The 24,551-nt window shown below is 43.4% G+C and overlaps 2 protein-coding genes and 1 pseudogene across 3 annotated transcripts in view; 1 reads left to right on the top strand and 2 right to left on the bottom strand.

Annotated features, from left to right (window-relative positions):
• The window catches only part of LOC309704379 (uncharacterized protein), a 111,541-nt gene that overhangs the window by 15,855 nt on the left and 71,135 nt on the right, over window positions 1-24,551 (bottom strand). The gene's annotated exons all lie outside the window — the stretch shown is intronic.
• LOC309704397 (dehydrogenase/reductase SDR family member 7B-like) lies at window positions 415-2,071 on the top strand. The gene is made up of 4 exons (XM_082529524.1): window positions 415-604; window positions 779-871; window positions 970-1,122; window positions 1,544-2,071. Exons 1-3 carry the CDS (start codon window positions 565-567, stop codon window positions 1,071-1,073), a joined length of 237 nt encoding a protein of 78 aa, XP_082385650.1. The 5' UTR covers window positions 415-564; the 3' UTR covers window positions 1,074-1,122; window positions 1,544-2,071.
• Window positions 3,288-15,585, bottom strand: LOC309705594 (protein cramped-like; annotated as a pseudogene). The gene is made up of 19 exons: window positions 15,582-15,585; window positions 15,111-15,313; window positions 14,863-15,016; window positions 14,327-14,410; window positions 14,101-14,149; window positions 13,784-13,869; window positions 13,221-13,344; window positions 12,293-12,374; window positions 9,570-10,511; window positions 9,104-9,275; window positions 8,756-8,928; window positions 8,574-8,648; window positions 8,388-8,469; window positions 8,102-8,212; window positions 7,306-7,463; window positions 6,475-6,661; window positions 6,040-6,207; window positions 5,654-5,803; window positions 3,288-4,732 (listed from the first exon to the last, which is right to left on the bottom strand). The product of its transcript is annotated as a protein cramped-like (transcript).

The raw sequence follows: 24,551 nt of genomic DNA, 5'->3' as shown, positions 1-24,551 counted from the left end.
CCTGAACCAGCTAACTGACACTCCCGATTCATTTCTTCATAAAGTCGCTATCAAAGCACGCAAGAGAGCGAGAGAGAGCACTAAAAATGGAAACGTGTTCACAGACTGAGATTCAGATATTAAATGCTGTCAGCATTTCAAAAGGTATGGTGTCTGAATCTCAGGGTGTGACTCAACAAGTTTTTCATTAAAAATCACCTAAAATTTGGTGGATCAGCCCAGAAGCTGATCTATCCAAAAGGTACCATGTGGTCCCTAACACAACCGGCTCTGGGTCAGAGTCCACTTGCACAGCAGGACAGATCCAAAAGGGGATAAGAACCACATTTTCAGAGTGGATATAAATGCAGGTTATTTTTAAAATGGGAAGTGATGTTTTTACATTTACATTTTAGAGACTAATTAATAACTGTTGTCTTCGACCTGGCTAAAACAGACACGGTGGAGAGAGCTGCAGAAGAGATCCTGAAATGTTACGGACAAGTGGACATCCTCATTAATAATGCTGGAATCAGTTACCGTGGCAATATACTAGAGACTCACATTTCAGTTCAGCGGGATGTTATGGAGACAAATTACTTCGGGCCCGTTGCTCTTACACAAGGTTTGTTTAATCTTGTTGGTTTCAGCGTACGGGATGTTTTCATTTATTTTGGCTTGTGGTTGAAAGAGCCGAGCTAAATGTGAAGTTAATAAGTCATTTATGTAGAGATTTGGGTGAAGATTATCATGAATATGAGTCAGCCCTCTCTCTTTCATTTCTTTCCTCTCTCCACAGCTCTCCTGCCTTCCATGGTTCGCCGGCACAGCGGCCATATTGTAGTGATTAGCAGCGTCCAGGGGAAGATAGCCATTCCTTACCGGTCAGCCTGTAAGTCGTCTTTGATTAATGCAAACAAACACAACATGAGTTTGCCAGCAGGAGGAGGGTAACTAAAGCAAGCCTCTGATTTGTCTCATGCTGGTCAGATGCTGCGTCCAAGCACGCCACCCAGGCCTACTTCGACTGCTTGCGGGCAGAGATGGAGCGCTACGGGATCCCAGTGACTGTGATCAGCCCCGGGTACATCTGAACCAACCTGTCGATCAATGCTGTCACAGGAGATGGATCCAAGTATGGAGGTGAGGCAGTGAGAGGATGGAACAAAAGAGTAACAGTAGCAAAAGCAGCATTTTTAAGAGTCAGCTGGTAACAGGTGATAAATCTCAGAGTTATTAAGGTGGTGTTGGAATGTGTGTGGATCTTTGATGCCAGCTGGGATTTTGTGTTTTCTTACTGATTTTTTTTTTTGACTACATAAGGAAAAGACTACAAGCCAAATGGATTTTTATAACTAAATAATAAAAGTAAGAAGCAACATAACCAGAGTAATTTATAAGTTATTGTAGGGTCTTTCTTACCTTACATTAAAAAGCACCTCGAGGCAACTGCTGTTGTGATTTGGTACTATATAAATAAAAGTAATTTGAATTAATTGAAGTAATCTGTACTCTCTTGTATCAATGATGCAACATGTCTCTTGTCTTTGCAACTACCGCTCAGTGTTGGACAGAACTACAGCTACGGGCTGGGACCCCAGGGACGTGGCGTGGGAAGTCCTAAAGGCTGTTCGTCAGCAAAGTAAAGACGTGGTTTTGGCCGGCCCTCTGCCCACTGCTGCAGTATACCTCCGCACACTCTGGCCTGCACTTTTCTTCAAGCTCATGTCCTCGCGCGCTCGAAAGGAGCAAAAACCTAAGGATAAGTGATGTTCGAGCTGGTGAGGTCTAGGACCTGAAATAAGCAAGACTTTGGAGGAAATGAGGAGATCTGTTTTATAACATCTGGGACAGAGCTGGAGTGGGTTTTTGTACTATTCATTGTTTAATGTCTAATTTACATGTTGATATTGTCTGTCATGTCTGAGAAACTTTTACCCTTCCCACCCAAAAACAACAAAAATTGTTGGCAAAAGCCTGCAGTATCACATTTTGCAGGCTGGTGAGAAGAGATGGTTTAATTTGAACTCCATAATTTGGGACTCCTGATGCAAACAGAACAGCTTAAATAAACCAAACTGTGGTAAAGGAATCATGTCTGATGTTTTGGCAGAATGTCTACCCACAACTGTGTCACTTACTCTCCTTTAAAATATCTACTGTGGTTACAAAGTCAACGTTTGCCAACAATTTCTCATTGAAAAATGGTGCAGCACCCGACCTGTTTCTGGGTCATATTTTCCATGCAGTATGCAGAGCACATCACTGAAAATGAGTCACTTAAATTAAAACAGAAAAAACACTTGTCTCAGAAATATTAACAATAAATAGTCCAAATAATGATTTACATTATGTTACAAAAGCGCAGTGAATACTGGAATTTCCATTTGTACAAATACATCCTTCAATAGGATTCCTTATTAAGAATCATCTAGTGTGACAAGATCAAGCGTTTCCAAATGTTCACAAACTAACACCACAGGAGCGCTTACATTTGTTAGATCGTCTTACAGTCTCGTTTGTGGAATGACAAAGAGGTCTAACAGTTTACACCAAACGGGTTCACACAGCTGCATAGAGATGATGCTGGTTGATCAAATTAAATGTGAAGGCAATGAGTCTGTACTGCATGAAAAATTCAGAGAAACGATGTCTGCTTCTGTAACATGCAAGAGCCACTCTTTAGTCATAGTGTTTTGTTAGCATCCACTAGTCAGAGGAAAGTAATTTGGGGGCATATAATAAAAAACAAAAATTAAAATAAATGGAGTCAACTATGGCTTTAGTGTTTCATTAAATTAACCGCTCGCTCTTATGGAGTGTATTTCTACTGGGAACTCAATAGTAGCCAGGACATTCATAATTCTAGTTTGTCAAACAAAATGAATGTGTGGCTGCAGCCAGCTCATTTGTTTGAACTAATTAGGACGGCAAGAAAGCAACAGAACTAAGGAAAGTAAATGAGCAACATTGTTAGATTTCCTTGTAATCGATGGCGTCGGCAAGAGAGCGCCCACCTGTTGTGTCAGCGTTACTGAAAACGACAGCAAAAGTAAACAAAGACACGCCCTCCTTGCTGTTGATCTGGCAGCTTCAGGTCTGGATAGGTCACCTTTTAAAACAGCGCAAGCCTGAATGTATGTTAACAGACAGGCACGCATCAGAGTGCTGCCGCTCACGCGCATCTTTTTGAGTTGTTCATCTCCCTTCATTAAAACCTTCCTGTGCAATTCACGCTCACATCTACAATACAGGAGGGAAATTCTCCCTATTGCAGCTTGCGAATGAGGAGCTGGGAAAGCGCCGAGTCAAAGGAAACGTTTTAATGTGAACGTTCCTCAAGGCTTTCATTCAGACGCAACAACCATGAAGAACAGTACATTACGCACATTATGCTGTTTGTGGCTATAAGCACTGTCAGCACAGACTCTTTAAAACATTCTGATTCAGTCTCCAAATACCACACGTGTGAAGAGGGCTTAAATATCTAAAAAGGTATTCCTGTTTATGCAACAAAATCCAATATTTGAACTTGCATCTCTGCACACAAAACTAATGAGAAATGAATGCAACAATAAAATAATTCCAATAACATTTTCAGCATCTGTGGAGCTACCCAAGTGGAGTCAACCAACAAGCTGCCATTTTTTATTTGTATTTGTTTGTTTTTTTTGTTTTGTTTTTTTTGTTTGTTTTTTTTTAAATGTGGGTTTGAGAAATGAAGAACCCGATTCCAAACACGTGTGACTACAACACAATCTGTAACACCTGAACTCATAAGAGATGAGGAACAAAAAGAAAAGAAAAAAGGAGGCCAACAGGAAAAATGAACTTCTACACATCACTTTGTTTTGTTCCACTTTTGCTACTGAACTATGCCAAGTATCTCTTTCTCACCGACATTACTTTTAATAAAAATCACAGTCCAGTGGCTGTTTGCCACCAGCTGATGATCTGAACTGCACATTTTGAGCGGTCAGCCTTACAGCCTTTAATACACACGCACACACAGATACATTCATGCACTCACACACCGAGAGCAGGAAGAGACATGAAAGATCAGATATTTTGTTCGGATATGGCATAGTATTTTCCTGTACATGAGGTTGTATCTTTGTAAACTCATTTGTTTTATCTAAAGTGTTTGTATTTAAAGGGAATTGTTCCTTAGAGAACAGTTCAGTGAAACCAACGCAACTCGCTTTTGAACAATGGTCACGGTTGACCACCTATTATTGCACTTTTACAAACAGGCCATGGATGGCTTTGAGGGGGGATGGGGTTGGCCTTTCTCCCCAGTCTTCTTTCTCCAAACAGGGAGAAGACAGAGAGGAAACCTCTCCTCTCCTCACTTACAGTACCTCTTGTCACCAACAACATGATGCTCTAGGTGAGCAAAGTTCTGCCTTGGTCTCTTTTTAGGAATGGCCTGCTTATCGACAGGTGTGAGAACCAGACGTGGTAAAAGTTGGGGTAATTTGCAGCTGCTGGCTGCAAATCGGTTTTGAATTTCTAGCAGTAGTCACTGCTTCCAAGTGTGGGCCCAGAAGTTTGTGTCTCTCTCTCCTGGAACTGTGGAAATGCCTGGAACTGGCTGTAGATTAGAGGTACAGATGACCATGGCTTGGTGGAGTCTTCCTCAGGGAGGTGGAATGGAGGGCTCAGTTACGGCGAGCTCCTGAGCCAGATCATTGAAGCGAGCGATGTAGTCTATGCTGCTCTCACTCATCATACAAGCAAGCTGAGAATCCATCTGCAAGCAACACCAAAGAGCTTTCAGACTGACAACAAGGGCAAATCCAAGAAGGAGAAAAAAACCCCAAAAAACAAGATTTTTCCAGACATCCCTCGAACAGTTTCATACTTTAGGTCAAGAGTGCAGGGGGGGAAAAGTTCATCACATCAATATCTGTCAATGAAATTAAATTATTTACTGAAAAAGCAGATGTGTTAGTCCAAACACAGGAGGCAACAGTCACCGGGCTCTATTCACCTCCCAGGCAGGTTTGGGCCCCATCCCAGGAAACAGGTTTAAGCTAACAAGTCTGCGTTTGTTAACCCTGAGATGAATCACTTAACACAATCTGAACTAAACCTGCTCACTGGCAGGTTATCTTTAACAAACTTAGAGCTTCTCTCTGCCTCATCCCCTCCTGCCACACCTGAACCAGCTAACTGACACTCCCGATTCATTTCTTCATAAAGTCGCTATCAAAGCACGCAAGAGAGCGAGAGAGAGCACTAAAAATGGAAACGTGTTCACAGACTGAGATTCAGATATTAAATGCTGTCAGCATTTCAAAAGGTATGGTGTCTGAATCTCAGGGTGTGACTCAACAAGTTTTTCATTAAAAATCACCTAAAATTTGGTGGATCAGCCCAGAAGCTGATCTATCCAAAAGGTACCATGTGGTCCCTAACACAACCGGCTCTGGGTCAGAGTCCACTTGCACAGCAGGACAGATCCAAAAGGGGATAAGAACCACATTTTCAGAGTGGATATAAATGCAGGTTATTTTTAAAATGGGAAGTGATGTTTTTACATTTACATTTTAGAGACTAATTAATAACATATAACATGTTGGTTGCTGAGATTCAGACTGTGTTGTGTTTGTGGCAAGTGTTGCTTCTCAGTCACAACTTTCTTTCATTTAATCAACAAGCATTTACTTACCTCTGCCACATCAGGAAGGCCACGGGATTGAATCATGAGAATCATGAGAATTGCAGTCCAGGAGGCTAGGACCGAGTAGAGCTGTGCCACTGGAGGGGCCAGTGGGGGTTAGGGTGGTCCGTCTGCCCTTATCAGGAGAGACCATGCTGGCTGCAAGGAAAATAAGAGCAAAAGACTGAGTAAATGGCCTTTCATCATACAGCTGTGTTAGTAATATTGGGGATTTTACAAACAAATCTTTGTAAATGTTGACTGCACGTGCTGCTGTATGCAGCATTTTTAGTGGGAAGTAATGATAAAAATACATCCACTTAATATTCTGTTCTTCTTGGCCTAAAATGTAACTTCTGGCACACTCTTGAGAAAGGAAGCAAAAAAACTCTTACAAAGGAGGCATCCCAGTGTGGAGTCAGACGAGTCGCTGGGGTACCACTGAGGGTCGTGGCTGGGTGAAGGGATCCAGCCTCTGGATGGGCTGAGCGAGGGAGACGAGGCCAGCAGTTTGGAGCCGTCGCTGTTGCCCAGCTTGGCTGGAGAGAGAGCAGCCTCCTCACCTGCAGTGCAGCAGGCAAACAGAAATGAGATATCAGCGATTAAACTCAGCAGGCTCAGATGTTTAGCTGCTTGGATGTCAACGTGCACTCTTTTCCACAACCTGCAGAGGAATTAATGCTGTGGAGCCACAAAGCTGACCTCAGTGGTAATTACAAAACCTTTCTAACCTACTCTCACTTTCCATTTCACTAAACAAACATCATCAAGCTTTATTTAGCAGTTTCTTGTCAATATGGCTCGGGTAAGACGTCTGCACGTGCACGCACCGTAATGTGTGGAGTTGATGGCAAGCTCGATGATGGAGTCGCTGATCTGCGTTTGAGGTTCTCCGGGGGTTAGAGCCTCTTCAGGAGGGCCTGGGAGTGAGATATCAAGGAGCGAGGCAACGCTCGGGGGAGAGAGGAGTGAGTCTCCCCCGCCGGTGACTCCAGGAGACGGAGGTGGTACGCCATTCTATGGAAAGAGCGATTTAACTTAGCACATCACATTTTTTTAAACCATTTATTCAAGCATAGCTGACAATTTTCTTTACCAAATGGTGATCAGCTACGACTGGAAAACAAATGAGGTTACGCAGACTCACTGCCTTTAACTAAGCCAAGTGTTCCCTCACAAAGGTCCACTGTGAGCAAGGAAACGCTCTGATGGCGATACAAACAGCTTTATTTATCCCATCAGGGCAAACTGTTTGGAGCAGCTTGTTTTTAAACCGTAACAGACAAATAAACAGGTGATCATGAATATGACAACTGTATGCAAGAATAATGTCTACAAAGAAAATCTATAAAAATTACTAAATCATTTGTGAAGTCTTGTACGACAGATGCACAGTAAAAAGAAAAACATTATGCAAAACCTGGCCTACACCGCACAGATAAACAGAAAATCATTAGAGTGAGCAATAACTTTCATTAAAGTAAGATAAATCAAAAACTGACCGTTTTAAATGTAACACTCCAAGATGGTAATGGGCAATAGCATTTATTCTAATGCCACAGGCAAGGAGGAGACATCAAATGAAGGAGGGTTCTAGTCCGTGTGTGTGTGTGTGTGTGTGTGTGTGTGTGTGTGTGTGTGTGTGTGTGTGTGTCTCTGACCTCTGGAACATTTTGCTGGTGGAGTTGAGAGTCTGGCTCAGCATCAGCAATGGGAGTGGTGGCGAGAAGAGCGCTGTTATCCACAGTGGAAGAATCCACCTCCCGACAGGGACTGCCTGGGATGATGCCTGCAGACTTAGCTGCCAGGTCAATGGCACCTGAAAGTATTAACAGTTCAGGCAAACGAGAGATTTGTCATATCACTCCTGATAAGCATCAACAGCAACAGCATGTGAAGAGCAGAGCAGGAAGAAAAAAAAAAAAAAGGATGGTCCAAGGTCTTCTGGAAAAATGTTTTTGCTTCTGTCGTCTGCACAGAAATACTGTCTGTCACTGACCTTCTCAGAGTTCTAGATTTTGACACAGGAATCTTACACAAATACAACTTGGACCTTAAATATGTTTTTAAGCAATTTTATAAAATATGTCTGTGAAGGTTCTCAGTCATCCAGGTCATCGTAGTCAAAGGAGCTTACAAAGAAAAGCATCTGGACTTCTTTAAGTTACTTGAAGACGTTTCACCTCTCATCCAAGAAGCTTCTTCAGTTCTAAGGTCAAATGGTGGGGAGTCCCAGATTTAAACCTAGTGGGAGTATCCCCCCACAGAGGGACAAAAGGACCCCTGATGATCCTCTAATCGCCTGAGCCAAGGTGTGAAACTGGGTGCTTATAAAAGCAAAGTTGTTGACCCCATAAAAACAACAATATGTAATTTTTTTGCAGTATATTTGGTGTAGAGTTTATCAATATTTCAATAAAACAGAAAAATGTAGTAGATAACAGAAGAAGTCCATACTAGAGAGCTGGCTGGCCCCCGCAGAGCTGGATGTTGCTGGGGTTGTTTTAGTTTGGACAGAGCGAGAGGAAGGAGCTAGTCGGGGATGGATCGGCCGGAAAGATCCAGTTCCTGAAGGAAGAAACAGGAAGTGAGAGAGCAGACAATTACCAGAGGGTCTTGCTGAGAAAGAGAAATCGTTTTTAGCTGTGATTTCATTAATGCATACTGTAAAACTACGCCCTAAACATTTCCAGCCTCAGCTGACGACATATTCTATCGTTCTGTCCTGCCATCTGAGGAGTACCTGTGGCAGAGGAGTTGGAGAGGATGGAGAAGGAGCAGACGTGTTGAGGAGTGTCTCCTGTAGTTCTGGGCAGCAGTGTTCGCTGTGAACGAGAAAGAAGTGGCCAAACAAAAACACACTTAGGAAAACCCGCCTTCCACCCAACCAAGCCCAGAACTGATGAATGGATAATGATCTTGCTCTCACCTGAACTACAAGTGGTTTGCGAAGTTGTCTGTTCCGAGGTTTTCTCTGTCTAGAAAGGAAAAGATCTGACTGCATCTGTGAGAAAAAGAAAAGAAAAAAGCACATATTAATGCTCGTTAATACATGAATTATGTCTCTGTACAGTTGGCATAAACAAAAAATGATGCATTATTCTGGCTTACACTGATCGAGTCGAGCTGCTGTCTGAAGGCTAGCTCTGCCTCTTTGTTAGGGGAGAACATTCGGTTGTGCCGTGAGCTGTTGGGTGGCAGCGTGGTGGGTACTGCGAACACGCTGCTTTCTGATTCGCCAACTGCAGTAGAACCCAGCAGAGAGCGGGTAAGGTTGCGCCCACCTGAACAGGATTGAAACAGATGTGGTGCCACATCAGGAAAGGCAGCTATTTGAAGACAACTTCTAAAGAGGAAGCATCGGTGCTGCATAATTACTTCTCGCTGTTTAATAACTACAGCACTGTAAGTACAGAAAAGACTTTATCACAAAAGCCAGCAGGAGAGAGACATAAATACCTCCAGCACTTGGCAGCTGTAACTTGGGCATGCGCAAAGACGCCTGCGGCCGCCCACAGCTGGGGCTACGGGCGCCTGCAACAGGACCCTTCGCCGGAGGTGTGAGGACCTGGTTTTGCTCCTCCTGATAGGTCTTGAGGGGTGATGTGGCTGTGGAGCACAGCTCTGGAGCCTGAAGGAAAAGACACATGATATGCTCCTATCTCGAAATAGCACTTTCATTGAAAAAGACAAAAAAAAACCAAACAAAAAAAAAAACCTGTGGTGTTCATAGTACATAACCAGTAACATGTTTTTCATCAGCTGGCTTTGTACGGAATATAAACTCTTCACACTGCTGCATCTTAAAAATGTTTAATTTTAAGCCTTAATGCCACTGATAATTACACATTTTTCATCTTTTCAACTTGTAATTTAAACAACACACCAGGCCACAATCTTGGAAGACAGAAAAGGGAAAACTTACCAGAGGTTTGGGGTTGACTTCAGTGGAAACCAGCTTGAGTAAGCAGCGCAAAACTCGATTTGTCCTGTCGGGCTTTGGCTGCACTGAGGCTTGTCCCTCTTCTGAGTTGCTGGGTGGAGCTGTGACCGGCTGCCACTCGTACTCCAGCTGCAGCTTGCCTGGCTTCCCAAACATCAGGTACAGCTCGGCCAGGGTGACGTTCTCTGCGTCACGGGCGCTCCAGCCTTCCTCTCTGATCTGCTCAACGACCCGTTCTTTGGTCGCTGGTGGGGAAGCTTGCGACACGGCTTCGTCTGAGCCAGTCACTGGAGGTTTGACTGAAGGAGGCTGATTTGCCTCCGAGGAAGACGCGCTGGTGCTCTGCTCCTCTTTGTACTGCTCAGCGGAGCCATCGGCACCACTACATGACCTGTCCGTGCTTCTGGTCATGGCTAAACCACCACTGACCTCAACGCCAGTGCAGGCCTTTCCTGGATCAGAAGATCCCATCCCATCTCCCTCTTCTCTGACAGTCAGCTGAGAGGAAACTGGGACACAAGGGGACTGAAGTCTCTTCTCCTCTACCTTTGCAGAACTGTCTGCTGATGGATCAGGGTTGGGGGTTTCAGTTCGACGAGCATCACCCGTTATAGTCAGTGAAGCACCAGCAACAGCAGCGCTTCCCCGCCCAGATTTGCTGCCAGTTCGAGGTTGTGGAGCTGCATGGATGCCCAGGATCTGGGCAGCTGGCAACTCCTTGGCATTAGGTCGGCTCTTGCCACTCTCGATCCAATGGACAGTGCAGGACGCTTTGGAGTGAACCACACGTGCCACCCCAGGCAGTGTAGTCAATGTGCAGCTCTCAGCTGGAAAAAGAAAAAGTTCTTCCTTCTGAGTTATGCTGGGAGAGGCTGTGCTGGTCTGGTTGCCTTCTAGAGCCTCTCTCTCCATGAGACTCTTAAGCTGAGTTTTCAAAGTTAAGGACCAGTTTATATTCGACACAAGCTGGTACAGTGGGGCAAAAAAGTATTTAGTCAGCCACCGATTGTGCAAGTTCCCCCACTTAAAATGATGACAGAGGTCAGTAATTTGCACCAGAGGTACACTTCAACTGTGAGAGACAGAATGTGGAAAAAAAAAAAATCCATGAATTCACATGGTAGGATTTGTAAAGAATTTATTTGTAAATCAGGGTGGAAAATAAGTATTTGGTCACCTCAAACAAGGAAAATCTCTGGCTCTCACAGACCTGTAACGTCTTCTGTAAGACGCTTTTCTGTCCCCCCACTCGTTACCTGTATGAATGGCACCTGTTTGAACTCATCTGTATAAAAGACACCTGTCCACAGCCTCAAACAGTCAGACTCCAAACTCCGCTATGGCCAAGACCAAAGAGCTTTCGAAGGACACCAGGAAAAGTATTGTAGACCTGCACCAGACTGGGAAGAGTGAATCTACAATAGGCAAGCAGCTTGGTGTGAAAAAATCAACTGTGGGAGCAATCATCAGAAAATGGAAGACATACAAGACCACTGATAATCTCCCTCGATCTGGGGCTCCACGCAAGATCTCATCCCGTGGGGTCAAAATGATCATGAGAACGGTGAGCAAAGATCCCAGAACCACACGGGGGGACCTGGTGAATGACCTGCAGAGAGCTGGGACCAAAGTAACAAAGGTCACCATCAGTAACACACTACAACGGCAGGGAATCAAATCCCGCAGTGCCAGACGTGGTCCGCTGCTGAAGCCAGTGCATGTCCAGGCCCGTCTGAAGTTTGCCAGAGAGCACATGGATGATACAGCAGAGGATTGGGAGAATGTCATGTGGTCAGATGAAACCAAAGTAGAACTTTTTGGTATAAACTCAACTCGTCGTGTTTGGAGGAAGAAGAATACTGAGTTGCATCCCAAGAACACCATACCTACTGTGAAGCATGGGGGTGGAAACATCATGCTATGGGGCTGTTTTTCTGCCAAGGGGACAGGACGACTGATCCGTGTTAAGGACAGAATGAATGGGGCCATGTATCGTGAGATTTTGAGCCAAAACCTCCTTCCATCAGTGAGAACTTTGAAGATGAAACGAGGCTGGGTCTTCCAACATGACAATGATCCAAAACACACCGCCCGGGCAACAAAGGAGTGGCTCCGTAAGAAGCATTTGAAAGTCCTGGAGTGGCCTAGCCAGTCTCCAGACCTCAACCCCATAGAAAATCTGTGGCGGGAGTTGAAAGTCCGTGTTGCTCGGCGACAGCCCCAAAACATCACTGCTCTCGAGAAGATCTGCATGGAGGAATGGGCCAAAATACCAGCTACTGTGTGTGCAAACCTGGTAAAGACCTATAGTAAACGTTTGACCTCTGTTATTGCCAACAAAGGTTATGTTACAAAGTATTGAGTTGTATTTTTGTTATTGACCAAATACTTATTTTCCACCCTGATTTACGAATAAATTCTTTACAAATCCTACCATGTGGATTCATGGATTTTTTTTTTTTTCCACATTCTGTCTCTCACAGTTGAAGTGTACCTCTGGTACAAATTACTGACCTCTGTCATCATTTTAGGTGGGGGAACTTGCACAATCGGTGGCTGACTAAATACTTTTTTGCCCCACTGTATATGCCCCAGAAAGCAGCATGTTAGAGCAGTACATTTCTAATATGTACACTAGGAATGAAAAACACTCTGAAGAGTTTTGCATACATATTGCACTGTAATGTTTTTTTTAAAAAGGATACAATCCACTGGTCATGATAAGCCCACTTCTGTTTCAGATACTCTATGAGGCTGGAAACTTTCCTGTGGAGCTCCACCACCATCCTGAGAAAACAGAAAAAACATTTGATATCAACTTTGCAAAATACAACACTACCAGGTCGAATACGTCTGACATAAACTACTTCTACATTTTACACTTAGACTACTGTGGATCAAATTTAATAGAGTTTTCTAAAACCGAAATAATCCTGTGTGGGAAAAATCAAAACGCCAACTACGTGCTCCAAAAATAACTAAAATAAAACAGAAATGTTCATTAATGTATAGTTTTACTATATTTGTTTTGTCACGTTTGCAAACAAATGCATACTGACATTGCTGTAATTCAGCCATTTTCACAAAGTCTTTACCCTTCTTCAACCTACCCATGATAAATAACCCTTATTATCATAATAATTAAACAAAAAAACAAAAAAAACCCCTAACACTGAAACCAGTAAAAACGAAACTGAACCTCAAAAGAAGCAAACCCAGTCTGAACACTAACTGAAAACTGAACTGAGAACAAAAATTAAAAATGAAAGAAATAGAGTTTAAACTTTGAACAGCATCATGTCTGAGGGTGTTTACACTTTTCAAATTTCACGAGTTAGCTTAAAAAAAAACCATATACACACATATTTAATTTGCACAAAAAAAAAAAAAAAAAAAAAAGAGCTGACCCAGAAAACGGTGGAAAACATGCAAACCATCAAACTGAAATAAGCAGTCTGAAGCCAAGAAGAGGTTCTTAAATTAGCTCAGGCTTTGTTGCATCACCATGGCTTGAACTAATAAAATAAATAAATAAAATAATAATAGAAAATGAATTAATGAAGGTATGACATCTCTCCGACTCTTGGATGTTATGCTTTTGAAAATATATTGTGGTTCTTATCCATGTCAGACCTGAGGCGAGGGTTGTGGGCAAGACTCTGAACTCGGGCCCAGGAGTGGTTACTGCGTGGCTGGAGCTCCACTGCCACCTTCAAGGGCAGACGCACCGGCTTCTGGTCCTCTTCATCACTCACTCCTGCAGGACACAAAATTACAGATTCAGCCACTATAAGAAAAGCCCAAAACCTATAAACTCAACTATGCTCTCTCACTTAATCAACCACGACAAAATGAAAAGGCAGCCATCAATCTCGGTGGGATCCATTCACAGATTTACATACAACAATGACAAGAGACAGTCTTTTTCTACCCTTGATGAAAGCAAATATTTTCAGTAAGTGTGATGAGTGGGTGTTATTGAGCAGAGGGGTTGATGACAGCTGGTCAGAACAGTCATCTCCTTCATCCTCCTCACTTTGCACCCAAAGTTACCATGGAAACACCACCAGCCCACTTGATGCCATGGTTTTTGTAAAAAAGCCCCGCCCCCGTGAACCCCCCAGTCTCACCATCAGTGAGGTTTTCAGTGCTTGTTCTGTAACGCGTGTGCTGGGTTTCTGCAGGCTCATACTCACCATCTGGATCACAAAGTTTCTTCAACGCTCGGCACATTGGAGCTTTGATCCGCAGGTTCCTCCCCTTAGAGCGCACGGTGGTGGCCCTGGTGGAACAGAAGAATCTTTATTCATATATGTTGTAAGCTCTAAACCTTGCCGTGCCACAGAGAAAGCATCTGACTACATACTGTCAACTCAGCCCTCAGATTTGTTTTTCATACTAGCAAAGTGCTAATCTGTATCTTTCCAAATGTGATCTAGTGCATCAGTTTAAAGTATCACAATCCCAGATGTGTACGTAAACCCACTAGCCAAAGCTTCTGCCACAGACTTACCCTTGCTGGATGAGTTCGTTCAGCTTTGCCACATTCTTATCATCCATCACTGTCAAAGACAAAACACAAGACAGCTAGTTAAGACATGCTCCTCAGGGGCAACTGCCCCGAGCCACAGGGATCATCTGGAGTTTAATCACATCCCCTGTGTCCACAACCAGCAGAACAAACAGCAAAACACACGCAGTCTACATTGCATCCAAGCGCTTTCACAGCCCTCACTTACATCCTCCAACTTTTTTGCGAAGCTCGGCGTAGCAGATGAGGCCGTACAGTTCTTGAGAAGATTTCTTTAACACCCTGGAGTACACTGAGAAGGAAAGGAAGCACAAGTCACAACACTGGTGGAGGCCTGTGCGTGCTACATAAAGATAACATGAGAGTAACACTGGGTGCTTTTTGTAGGGGAAAAGAGCTCCAGCTTATCTGGTGAACTTCTTTAACATATGTTTTGCTTGCTAAAAAACAAAAATGTCAGTGTGAGTTCTGTTGTAGGAAAAAATAATAATATATGTGGCTGTTTAACAGCATCTCTTCTTTACTTCTCATTCACAGTGTCTGCAGTAAGTAGCATAACTGAAACAACTAAACACAAACCTAAAATAAACCAATTAAGATCAGCCTAAGACATCACCTTGTTGTATGAGTTGTACACATTTTTATGAGGCGTCATTCGATAAAGTCATTACAGTGTACAAACTTCATATTTGGGGATCAAAAATTCCAAGGTGAATTAAGAGAGAGAGAAAAAAAGCAACTCACCGTTAGCGAAGTCGATGTGTTTGGAGATCTTGTGCCAAGTTCGGTAGTAAAAGTGGCGGACCTGTTCCTTGTTCTTCACCATATTTGCTGGCTTGCCTCTCTTCTTGTACTTCATTGCAATGTTGTTCTGGATGGCCTCAAAATCCTTCCCGTGCTGGGAACAAAGGAGGGCAGCCGTGAATCTACGACGTCAAAAGATCTACACATGGTAAACTTTTAACTTGGTAAAAGGTTGTTGCAAGCTTTACCTCATAAAGACCCTCAAAAAAGCTGTTTTTGTCCTCGGCGCTCCAGGATTCCCACTGCCGACGGGCTCTTTTCTGGTTACCAGCTTGTTCTTCCTTCTCTGTAGACCCTTGGCCCTTGGAGGTCTTGGATACTCCCCCCGTGGAGCTGACCACAGGCCCGGTCTGCCCCACCACACCCTGGGAAGAGGAGCCATTCTCTGCCCCTGTTTTAACACAGAAACATTCAGAGGAAAGGCACAACTTAAATATCAGCTCACCACCCTGGCTGTTTTTTATGTCATAACGAAAAAAGGTTGATCTGAGGTGTGTGATTTGCGAGATGTTAAAATACATGCACACAAAGCCACCCACTGCCATTACAGCGCACAGAACCTGCAGAGCTTCCCTCTCTGTGGTTAAGCTCTGGCAAGGAGACAGGAAAAGCAATCAGTCCCTATGGTCAGGTCTACATTACACAGTTCCAAAACCAACTCATGGTGGGCTCCACTGGCCAAGTTTTCTGGCCCAGTACTGTGCACAACACCAGGAGACATTAGCAGGAGCACCCAGAGAGTTGCTGTTGCAGTACTGTGCTACATTATAAAAATAAATAAATAAAGAAAAAAAAGTGTTGTTTTTTTTGTTTTTTTTTAGCCCAAATGGGTGTTAATTTACAAACACAAGCATGTGACTGGCTCACAGACAATAACCTAGATGTGTCGCCTTCAAAATAGAAGTGCACCGATATAGCATCACATAAAAATAAGTGAGGCTTTCTTAGTCAGACAGTCAAACGTTTGTGCTCAATCTAAATATAGTTTCTGACACAATCAGAGCTTTTCTGTTTCAAACAACAAAAATCCACCAGTCATACCTGTCAAAGGATACACAAGTAAATAATATTGTTTCTGATCTGATCAATGGCTGCTGTTTTGTGGACAAAGCAATTTTAAAAGGAAAAATGTACAAATTAAAATCACAGATGTATAATGTACTGAAATATTTTTCCAAATAAGTTCCACTTTTCAATGAGGAACACACAGATTACTGGGTGGCATAGCCTCATTAACAAACTCAAAAACCACCACCACCTTACTAAGTCTCAGCCCCACCCAAAGCTGTCTGTGCCTCCAGAGGGACAGGTAGTGTGGAAACCCAGGAGGTAATGCCTCGTCTGCATAGATAAACTGACACCAACCAGCTCACACTTAGCAAATACAATACTATTAGTGATTGGTAGCCTACAGGGGAATCCTTCATTGTGTTTAAAAGTCATCCTGAAAGCCTTAAGTCATCTCTAGCTTTGATTCATTGTTTAGAAAGTTCCTGATATCAGTCACCCTCTGAGTTACTACAGAGGCTCATTCAGATTATTTGCAAAACCAAAACTGAATAATGGCAAATAAATTACAACCTCTGCTTTACTGGTATTTGTTGTAAAATGGGGGTGATAAAAAAAACAAAACAAAGGTAGCCTAGGCTAAATCTGTGGGTCAATGAAATGATTGGCTGAAAACTGCAACATCATTCTAGTCCAATTTCCTATATAGTCCCAAAAGAAAATAATAAGAAAAAAGACAAAAGAACTGTAAGCAACCCTGTTCAGTAATGTCCCTTTCCTGTCCTGATATCAGGTCCATTTTAAGCCCGTGATTTAAACAGACACAGTTGAAAGGTACAAATGTGCATGACACGAATTCAAACGTGGTGCAGATGTGTGTCACAGGTTGATCTGGCTGTAGGCTGTGGCACTTGGCCAGAGGTGGCGCTGGTTGACTCGACTCCATGTTAGTGCACAAAGTAAACTGCTCGCTGTAGTTGTGAAGCAAAAACGCTGAAATCGGAGAAATAAACCGTGCGAGCGGAACGATAACGACGACAAGAGTCTCCCGATCGTTTACTCTTGCTGTCCTGTGAACAACATCGGCGTGGTGTTAATTGTTTGCTGTTTTCGCGATCGCGTCGCGAATGAGGATATCACCAGATAAACTCGCCACATTTTAAACATTTTGTTGTTCAACAGCATCAAGACTGACGGAGTGTGTTTGAGATAACCTCACAAGTGTCACAGATGACACATTTGGCGTTTTTTTGCTGGTTTGTCGGTAGCAGCTCCTGAAACGCAAGACTGCCACACATCTGTTCGACCAACGCCAGTTGATCTAAACGCCAGTAGATCTGGAACACCGCCAGTCCGAGTGTCAGGTGAACTGAACTTCAGGTAAGAAGTTATGACCTGCAGTCTATCTGGGTCAGATATAAACCAAGTTTAGGTGGAGTTTATTTTCGTTGTGCTGACTTTTTACCCTCAGTTGCAATAACTAGTACTGGTTCTAGCCAGCTTGACAGAGTTTATATACAGCTGGGTGGGTGCTATGACGTTACTGATAGTGAACTTTATTTTATTCATAAGGTTAGTTAGTAGAGTTGCCAACGGCTCTTTAAAAAAATGGAATGGTCCCTCATTCAGAGAAAATATTACACGTTTCGTATTGAGCTGAGAAGGAACACAGTTTGTCCCGGACTTTCGCTATAATGAAAAAAAGACACAAAGCTGGAGTTATTCTGTCGTTACGCTGCACAGCTGCCTCTTCTCCTCTCATCCTCTCCCCTGCCTCTCCTGTTGCTACTTCAATCATGAAACTGATCAATGATCAGCTGATTGGCTTTTCTCCCTTGTTTATTTATCGCCCACTTTGCGCCAGAAAGAGGAAACCAGCAGATGTCGCGCTAAACAACAGCAGCACATTTAAGCTTGATCAGCTGTTGTTAGAATTTATTTGATATTACTTTCTAGTATCAGCTGATGTTTGCTGGAGTCACAGCTGTAAAAGCTGCTGGTCATGATATCGGTTTGGATATGTGGTGAGAGGGAAACATGAAGATGAAACCAGGAGATGTCCTTACTGAATCATCAGAGCTGAACAGGTGATGGAGAAACAGGTTTACCTTTTAGTTCACATGAATGAGTTGAAGGGAAGTTATGAACTGTTTCTGAGACACAAATAACACCAGGATCCTTTTTTATGTAGCTGACAGCTGGCAACTGTGCAGGGGTGGATCTAGGAAAGTTTTGCCAGGGGGCCAGGTAGGGCATTAACAGGGAAAGGTGGGGCACAAAGAAATACTTTTCTTTCTTATTCTCATTTAAAATATCTAGCTTTTATTAAATAATTATCTAAATCTTACAACCAAAGTTTTTATCTGACGTAAAATGTATAGAAATCATACATATACCAACAAGACAGTGTACATCACTGTCACAACAGCATTTGTTTTCAGTCAAAGTCTTTATGGCTTTAATACCTGGTGGGCCGGTCTCTAGTCAAAATGCCTGATTTTCTGTCCCAGTCCAGCCCTGCAGGTTAATACTGGCAGTGTCACCATGCCAGCTGACTGTATTTCATCATCAGCCAGTGTTGTTCTTGATCAATATTACCAAAGTTTACCATAAGGCAGCATAGAAAGTATTTACTTGCTTTCAGGTTTTATTCAAATGTTAGTCTTTTCAGTTGTTTCCCCACTTTTTTCCTGTTTCAAAATCAAACACCAGTTTGTGAGAAGATTATCTTCTTTTTTTTTAATAGGCATTGGTTTTGCATTGGCATTGGCTAATTTGTCAATTCTTTGTTACAAATGTTCGTATTTTAATATTCAAAAATGTTTTTGCCCAAAACATATGTGCACTATATGTCAGTAAAAATATTATGCAAATATTGCTGTCCTTGAATGCTGAGTAAACACTGACAAAGCACTGATTGTATCTCTTGTACTTTATCAACGCAGTATCTAAAAACTTTGCACCATAGTGGTTAAAATCTCATTCTAATAAGAATTAAAAGCGCATTCGGTTATTAGGTTTATAGGATTATTGAATTATGGTTAACGGTTGGTAGATTTTTTTTTTAAAAACATTATCTGCCAATTACATCTGCCACCCTTCTCCAAATCTGTGCCCCTACCTGGCCCCCCAACAAAAATTTTCTAGACACGCCACTGGGTCCGGGTGGATCTCCACCAGCAGCTCAGCAGGCGAATCCGAAAACTGACACTGACGGCCAAACTCGCAGCGGTGCTTGGAGTAAGCATAAGTGGACCTGGACCTCACCGGACCTGGAGTACCTGATGATTAAGTGCCGGCCATTCTGGCTACCGAGGGAATTTACAGCAGTGATTATTACGGCTGTTTACATTCCCCCACAAGCCGACACTGACCGAGCACTCAGGGAACTGTACAGCGCGATCAGCAGTGAGGAAACCGCACACCCAGAGGCAGCGTTTATCACAGCCGGAGACTTTAATAAGGGAAACCTGAAGAAAGTCTCACCCAAACTCCACCAACACATCCATTTTAACACTCGTGGAGACCGGCTACTCGACCACTGCTACATCTCTTTCCGGGATGCGTACAAAGCCCTCCCCCGCACCCCATTCGGCCAATCAGATCACCGCTCCATCCTGCTCCTGCCCGCCTACAGGCAGAAGCTGAAACAGGAAGCTCCAACCCGGAGGGCGGTGCTGTTTTGATCACGCGGACTGGGAAATGTTTCACGTGGCTGCTAGGGACATTGACGAGTACACAGACTCAGTCTGCGGATTTATCAGGAAATGCGTGGAAGATGTCGTCCCATCCAGAACAGTTAAATCCTTCCCAAATCAAAAACCCTGGATTAACGGAGATGTTCGCGCGGCACTGGCGGCACGGAGCACCGCCTTTGCCTCCGCGAACACATCGGACTACAAACACGCACATTACCAACTCCGGAAGACTATCTAAGCAGCCAAACGTGAGTACAGGGACAGGGTGGAGCAACAGTTCGACAACCCTCGGAGTATGTGGCAGGGACTAAACACGATCACAGACTTTAGAGGGAAAACCAGCACACCGCAGACCACGGCCTCTCTGTGTGAGGATCTAAACGTATTCTACGCTAGATTCGACACAGCGAACACCATGAGACCGGACAGTGTGCGCACCGCGGATGACGTCAGTGCGCACACTGTGTCTGAGGAGGATGTGCGGAAGTGCTTCAGGAAGGTGAACGCACGCAAAGCTACTGGTCCGGACGGGATTCCCGGCCGCGTCCTCAAGTCATGCGCGGCTCAGCTGGCTGCAGTGTTCACGCACATCTTCAACCTTTCCCTCTCTCTGTCTGTAGTCCCAGCCTGCTTCAAAATGGCCACCGTCGTCCCTGTACCCAAATCCTCCACCATCTCCTCATTGAACGACTGGCGACCTGTAGCCCTGACCCCCATCGTAAGCAAATGCTTCGGTCACTGGACCCTCTACAGTTCGCATACCGCCACAACAGGTCCACTGATGATGCCATAGCCTTGACACTACACACTGCCCTGTCACACCTGGAGAAGAGAGACACGTATGTGAGAATGCTGTTTGTAGATTACAGCTCAGCATTCAATACCATCGTTCCCTCGAAGCTGGACAGGAAACTGCAGGATCTAGGACTGAGCAGCTCCCTCTGCAGCTGGATCCTTAGCTTCCTGTCTGACAGACGCCAAGTGGTCAGACTGGGCAGCATCACCTCATCCCCCATCACACTGAACACTGGTGCCCCACAGGGGTGTGTACTGAGCCCTCTCCTGTACTCACTCTACACCTACGACTGCACAGCCACTAACAACTCCAACATCATTGTGAAGTTTGCGGACGACACTACAGTGGTGGGTCTTATCACCAATGGTGATGAGACGGCTTACAGGGAGGAGGTCAGCGCCCTGACCCACTGGTGTCAAGACAACCATCTCACACTCAACGTCGCAAAGACAAAGGAGCTGATAGTGGACTTCCGGAGGTGCAGAGAAGTACACACCCCCATCACCATCAACGGCGCTGCTGTGGAGAGAGTGAGCAGCTTCCGGTTCCTTGGTGTACATCTGGCTGAGGATCTTACGTGGTCAGTACACACAAACAAAACAGTGAAGAAGGCGCAGCAGCGCCTCTTCTTTCTCAGGAGACTGAAAAGATTCGGCATGAGCCCCCGCATCCTCAGGACCTTCTATCACTGTGCCATTGAGAGCATCCTCACTGGATGCATCACCACCTGGTATGGCAACAGCACCGCCTACAACTGCAAAGCTCTCCAGCGAGTAGTGCGGTGCTCTGAACGGATAATTGGAGGTGAGCTTCCCTCCCTCCAAGACATCTACAGGAAGCGGTGCCTGAGGAAAGCGGGGAGGATCATCAAGGACTCCAGTCACCCCAGCCATAAACTGTTCAGACTGCTTCCATCAGGAAGGAGGTTCTGCAGCATCCGGTCCCGTACCAGCAGACTGAGAGACAGCTTCTTCCATCAGGCCATCAGACTGCTGAACACTTCATAGACACCTCAGCTTCACTACTGGAACTTTAACATTATGCACTCCATACTGTACAGTAACGCCACTGTTTTGCACATGTCTCAACTCTGTATATTTTTATATATTTTATTTATTGTTGACTCTATTTAATTTGTAAAATATGTGTACACACACACACACACACACACACACACACACACACACACACACACACACACACACACACACACACGTAGAAAAATATTTAGTATACACATCCAGAAATGCATATACTATTATATATTGTACATATATTTATTAGTTTCAGATGTAGCCATTCTTGTATTTTGCTTGTTTACATTATTGTATTTTGCACAACTCTGTTGCTTGTGAAGCTCGCACACAAGAATTTCACTCACATGTGCTGTACCAATGTACCTGCACATGTGATGTGACAATAAAAGTGATTTGATTTGATTTTGATTTGAAATTATTTTTGGAGTGGCACAAATAATTTGTGTGGCATCAAATTTGATGCAGAACAGCTGATTGTTCTGTAAATAGTTTGAAATGTTTATTTAAAAAAACGCCTTGGCTGCATTTTAAGTAAACAGCTGCAAAAAACTTTGTTTGCATAGATCAGTTACTTTTTTGAAGACGTAATTATATAATTAATTGCCCAACATTGGTCATTATATACTGTATTTTGCAGACAGAGAGTTACAGGACTCTCTCCCAGACCACAGACTCATACTCATAATACAAGTCAGAGCTTTTTTTTTTTTTTTTTAAAAAAGAAAGTTGCGTTTTCAAAATTGGAGTTCAAGTTATTTTTACTTCCAATAGTGTTAACATACTACACAGGTCATGAACAAGATTTTTTTTTGAATTTTTGTTGTAAGTGGGCTAAAGGAGTTAATTAAAAAAAAGTCTAACATAAATTTAAATGTTGTAATTTGATTATTTTAATAAACCATGTAACTTGGATGGATTCAATGCTGACGTGACCACAGTGCACACGCCTGCTGTTGCTCACAGTGGTCCAAGGGACCGCTCAGAGAGTTTGTGTGTTCGCTCAGACACATGAAAAATTAGAGGGAACATTGGACCCAAGCTTCGCCCCCACAACAGGGTCCTCAACCGTCCTGGAAGAAAGTCTAGTGTGGTATTCTACTGATCAACTGAGCATGCCACCTTTCCCAGTTTGTGTCCATAAACCTCTTTGTGTGCTCCCCTGTTGATCTTCTCTCATTCCTACACTGCTCTTTTGATGGTCATGTGATCTGTACACCTAAATACAGCCCAGTTATTGTTGTTGTTCACACCTGACGCCTGGGCTCATAAGTTGTCCTCAATATCTTGCATTTCCATCCCCCGTTTCTGACTCCCTGCCATCTGTCTTCTCCTTGATATTCTTCTATAATGAAACCTGCAATCATTGCAATCACCAATGAGTCAGCTGAATGGCTAGCTTATCACTTTAACTGAAACACTGTTCAGTCTCAACTTTGCAGTTACTATTTTCATCATTTATGTTACAAGCATTTGTAAGTGCAATTTGTTTGGAGGCACAATCGTCTGATTTTTGTGTGTGACAACATTTCTGCATCTCAAGAACGGTTTAGTTTGGACTACTTGCACAATTTTGCGCTTTAAACTGACCTGCAGTTTGGTTTGGCTAAAAACTTCAGAGCAGACATTTGCCCAAATTTCTGGGCGCTTTCTTGGGTCAGCACAGCTTCTCAGTTTAATATATGAAGTGCCAGATCTTTTTGCATGTCCACTTAATTTCAGAATTTAAGAAACAATCCATGTGACTGAGGCCTGGTATCAGCTTGGCATCCTTTCATCTCTCTAGCCTTTTAGTTAATTATGCCTTACTAAAAACGTGTAAAACAGAGAGCACAATCTGTGATTAGGTATTGAAACAGCTGTTTACTCCCCAGATGTTTGTGTCCTCAAAGAAATTCCATTTTGATTTATGTGAATGTATTGTGCAGGTACTTTCTCTGCTTCGCCCTCATTGCTTGCTTTATCTGAGAACATAATCTGCCTTCTTTTAGCTTGGGGTAGGCCTCACTTTATGTTTTAAATTAAAACGCTTGAAGACAAAGTGAACTCTGGACAAGCGTGCGACCTAACTGAAGTCCAGGTGGGCTTGTTGATAATCACATTTTCACACTCATCTCGGGGCAGACCTGTGGTGTTCTGGTGCCAACCTGTCCCCTCCGTTTTTTGAGTGCCCCCCCCCACATATAAAAAGAGACGGTTTATTTTATAATATTTTAGACAACAGCATATAAAACACCATTTGCTTGCACTTGTGTGTGTGTGTGTGTGTGTGTGTGTGTAAAAACTGAGATGTTCAGAGGTCTTGCTTCATGGTATCGAGCAGCTCACACAAAACAGGGTCTTTGTATTTTAATGTAGGTGCTGATGTAAACCACAATTTTCAGCAAACATCTATCAGGTCATTGCACTTTTCTTTATTTTTAAAGCTTAAGTATGCGTACATGGGATATATTAAAAACTGACAAGCTGTTTGAACATATGATGTGAAATCACTTAATTAACCTGCTGGGTTTGCTAAAAGTTAAAATATTTATACTACTTTGGCTAATGGGTTTTGCACATTACTCTTAGCTTAGTAAGTGGCTATTAGTGAGGGTCATGATAATCAATTCAATTGCGTAATGGGCTGACTAAGTATTTCCAGACTAAGAGAAAAAGTCAGTGAACATATCCGTTGGTTTAGGTGTAGGCTTAATCCATTTCTGAGAAAACTGAAGAGCATAAGTGAGGGTTAGTATGTGTTAATGATTTCAGTGTCATGCAGGGGAAAGTAGCATTCAGTGGAAGCTTCTCGGTGATTGTTTTAAATCCAAATATGACCCTTATTTGTGGCGCATGTTAGCATACAGTCAGCTCAGGAGTTAGTATCAGTCATGTGGTTGTCACGAGGTTGCGCACAGCATCACCGGCAAGAGGGCTTGGTTTGAGAGGTTTTTGGCATCTGTGATGTGATTTACAACCATCCACCCATGTACAGTAAGAAGCTGCACTCACAACCGTGGGCATCAGCAAGTTGGTGAAATTTAAACAAAACAGCATTCCATCTGAAACTCTCTTATTGTACCCAAAATACAAATTTTAGTGATTACATGT

Source organism: Aulonocara stuartgranti, assembly GCF_965226115.1.
Source record: "Aulonocara stuartgranti genome assembly, chromosome: 4".
NCBI classification, from domain to species: Eukaryota; Metazoa; Chordata; class Actinopteri; order Cichliformes; family Cichlidae; genus Aulonocara; species Aulonocara stuartgranti.
The sequence above is the reverse complement of the archived record's forward strand: the minus strand, read 5'-3'. Positions and strand labels throughout refer to the sequence as shown.

Coding starts and splice junctions, on each gene's coding strand:
- LOC309704397 (XM_082529524.1), top strand. CDS start 565: ATGGAGACAAATTACTTCGGGCCCGTTGCTCTTACACAAG. Junction 605..778: donor GCCCGTTGCTCTTACACAAG/GTTTGTTTAATC, acceptor CTCTCTCCACAG/CTCTCCTGCCTTCCATGGTT. Junction 872..969: donor CATTCCTTACCGGTCAGCCT/GTAAGTCGTCTT, acceptor CATGCTGGTCAG/ATGCTGCGTCCAAGCACGCC.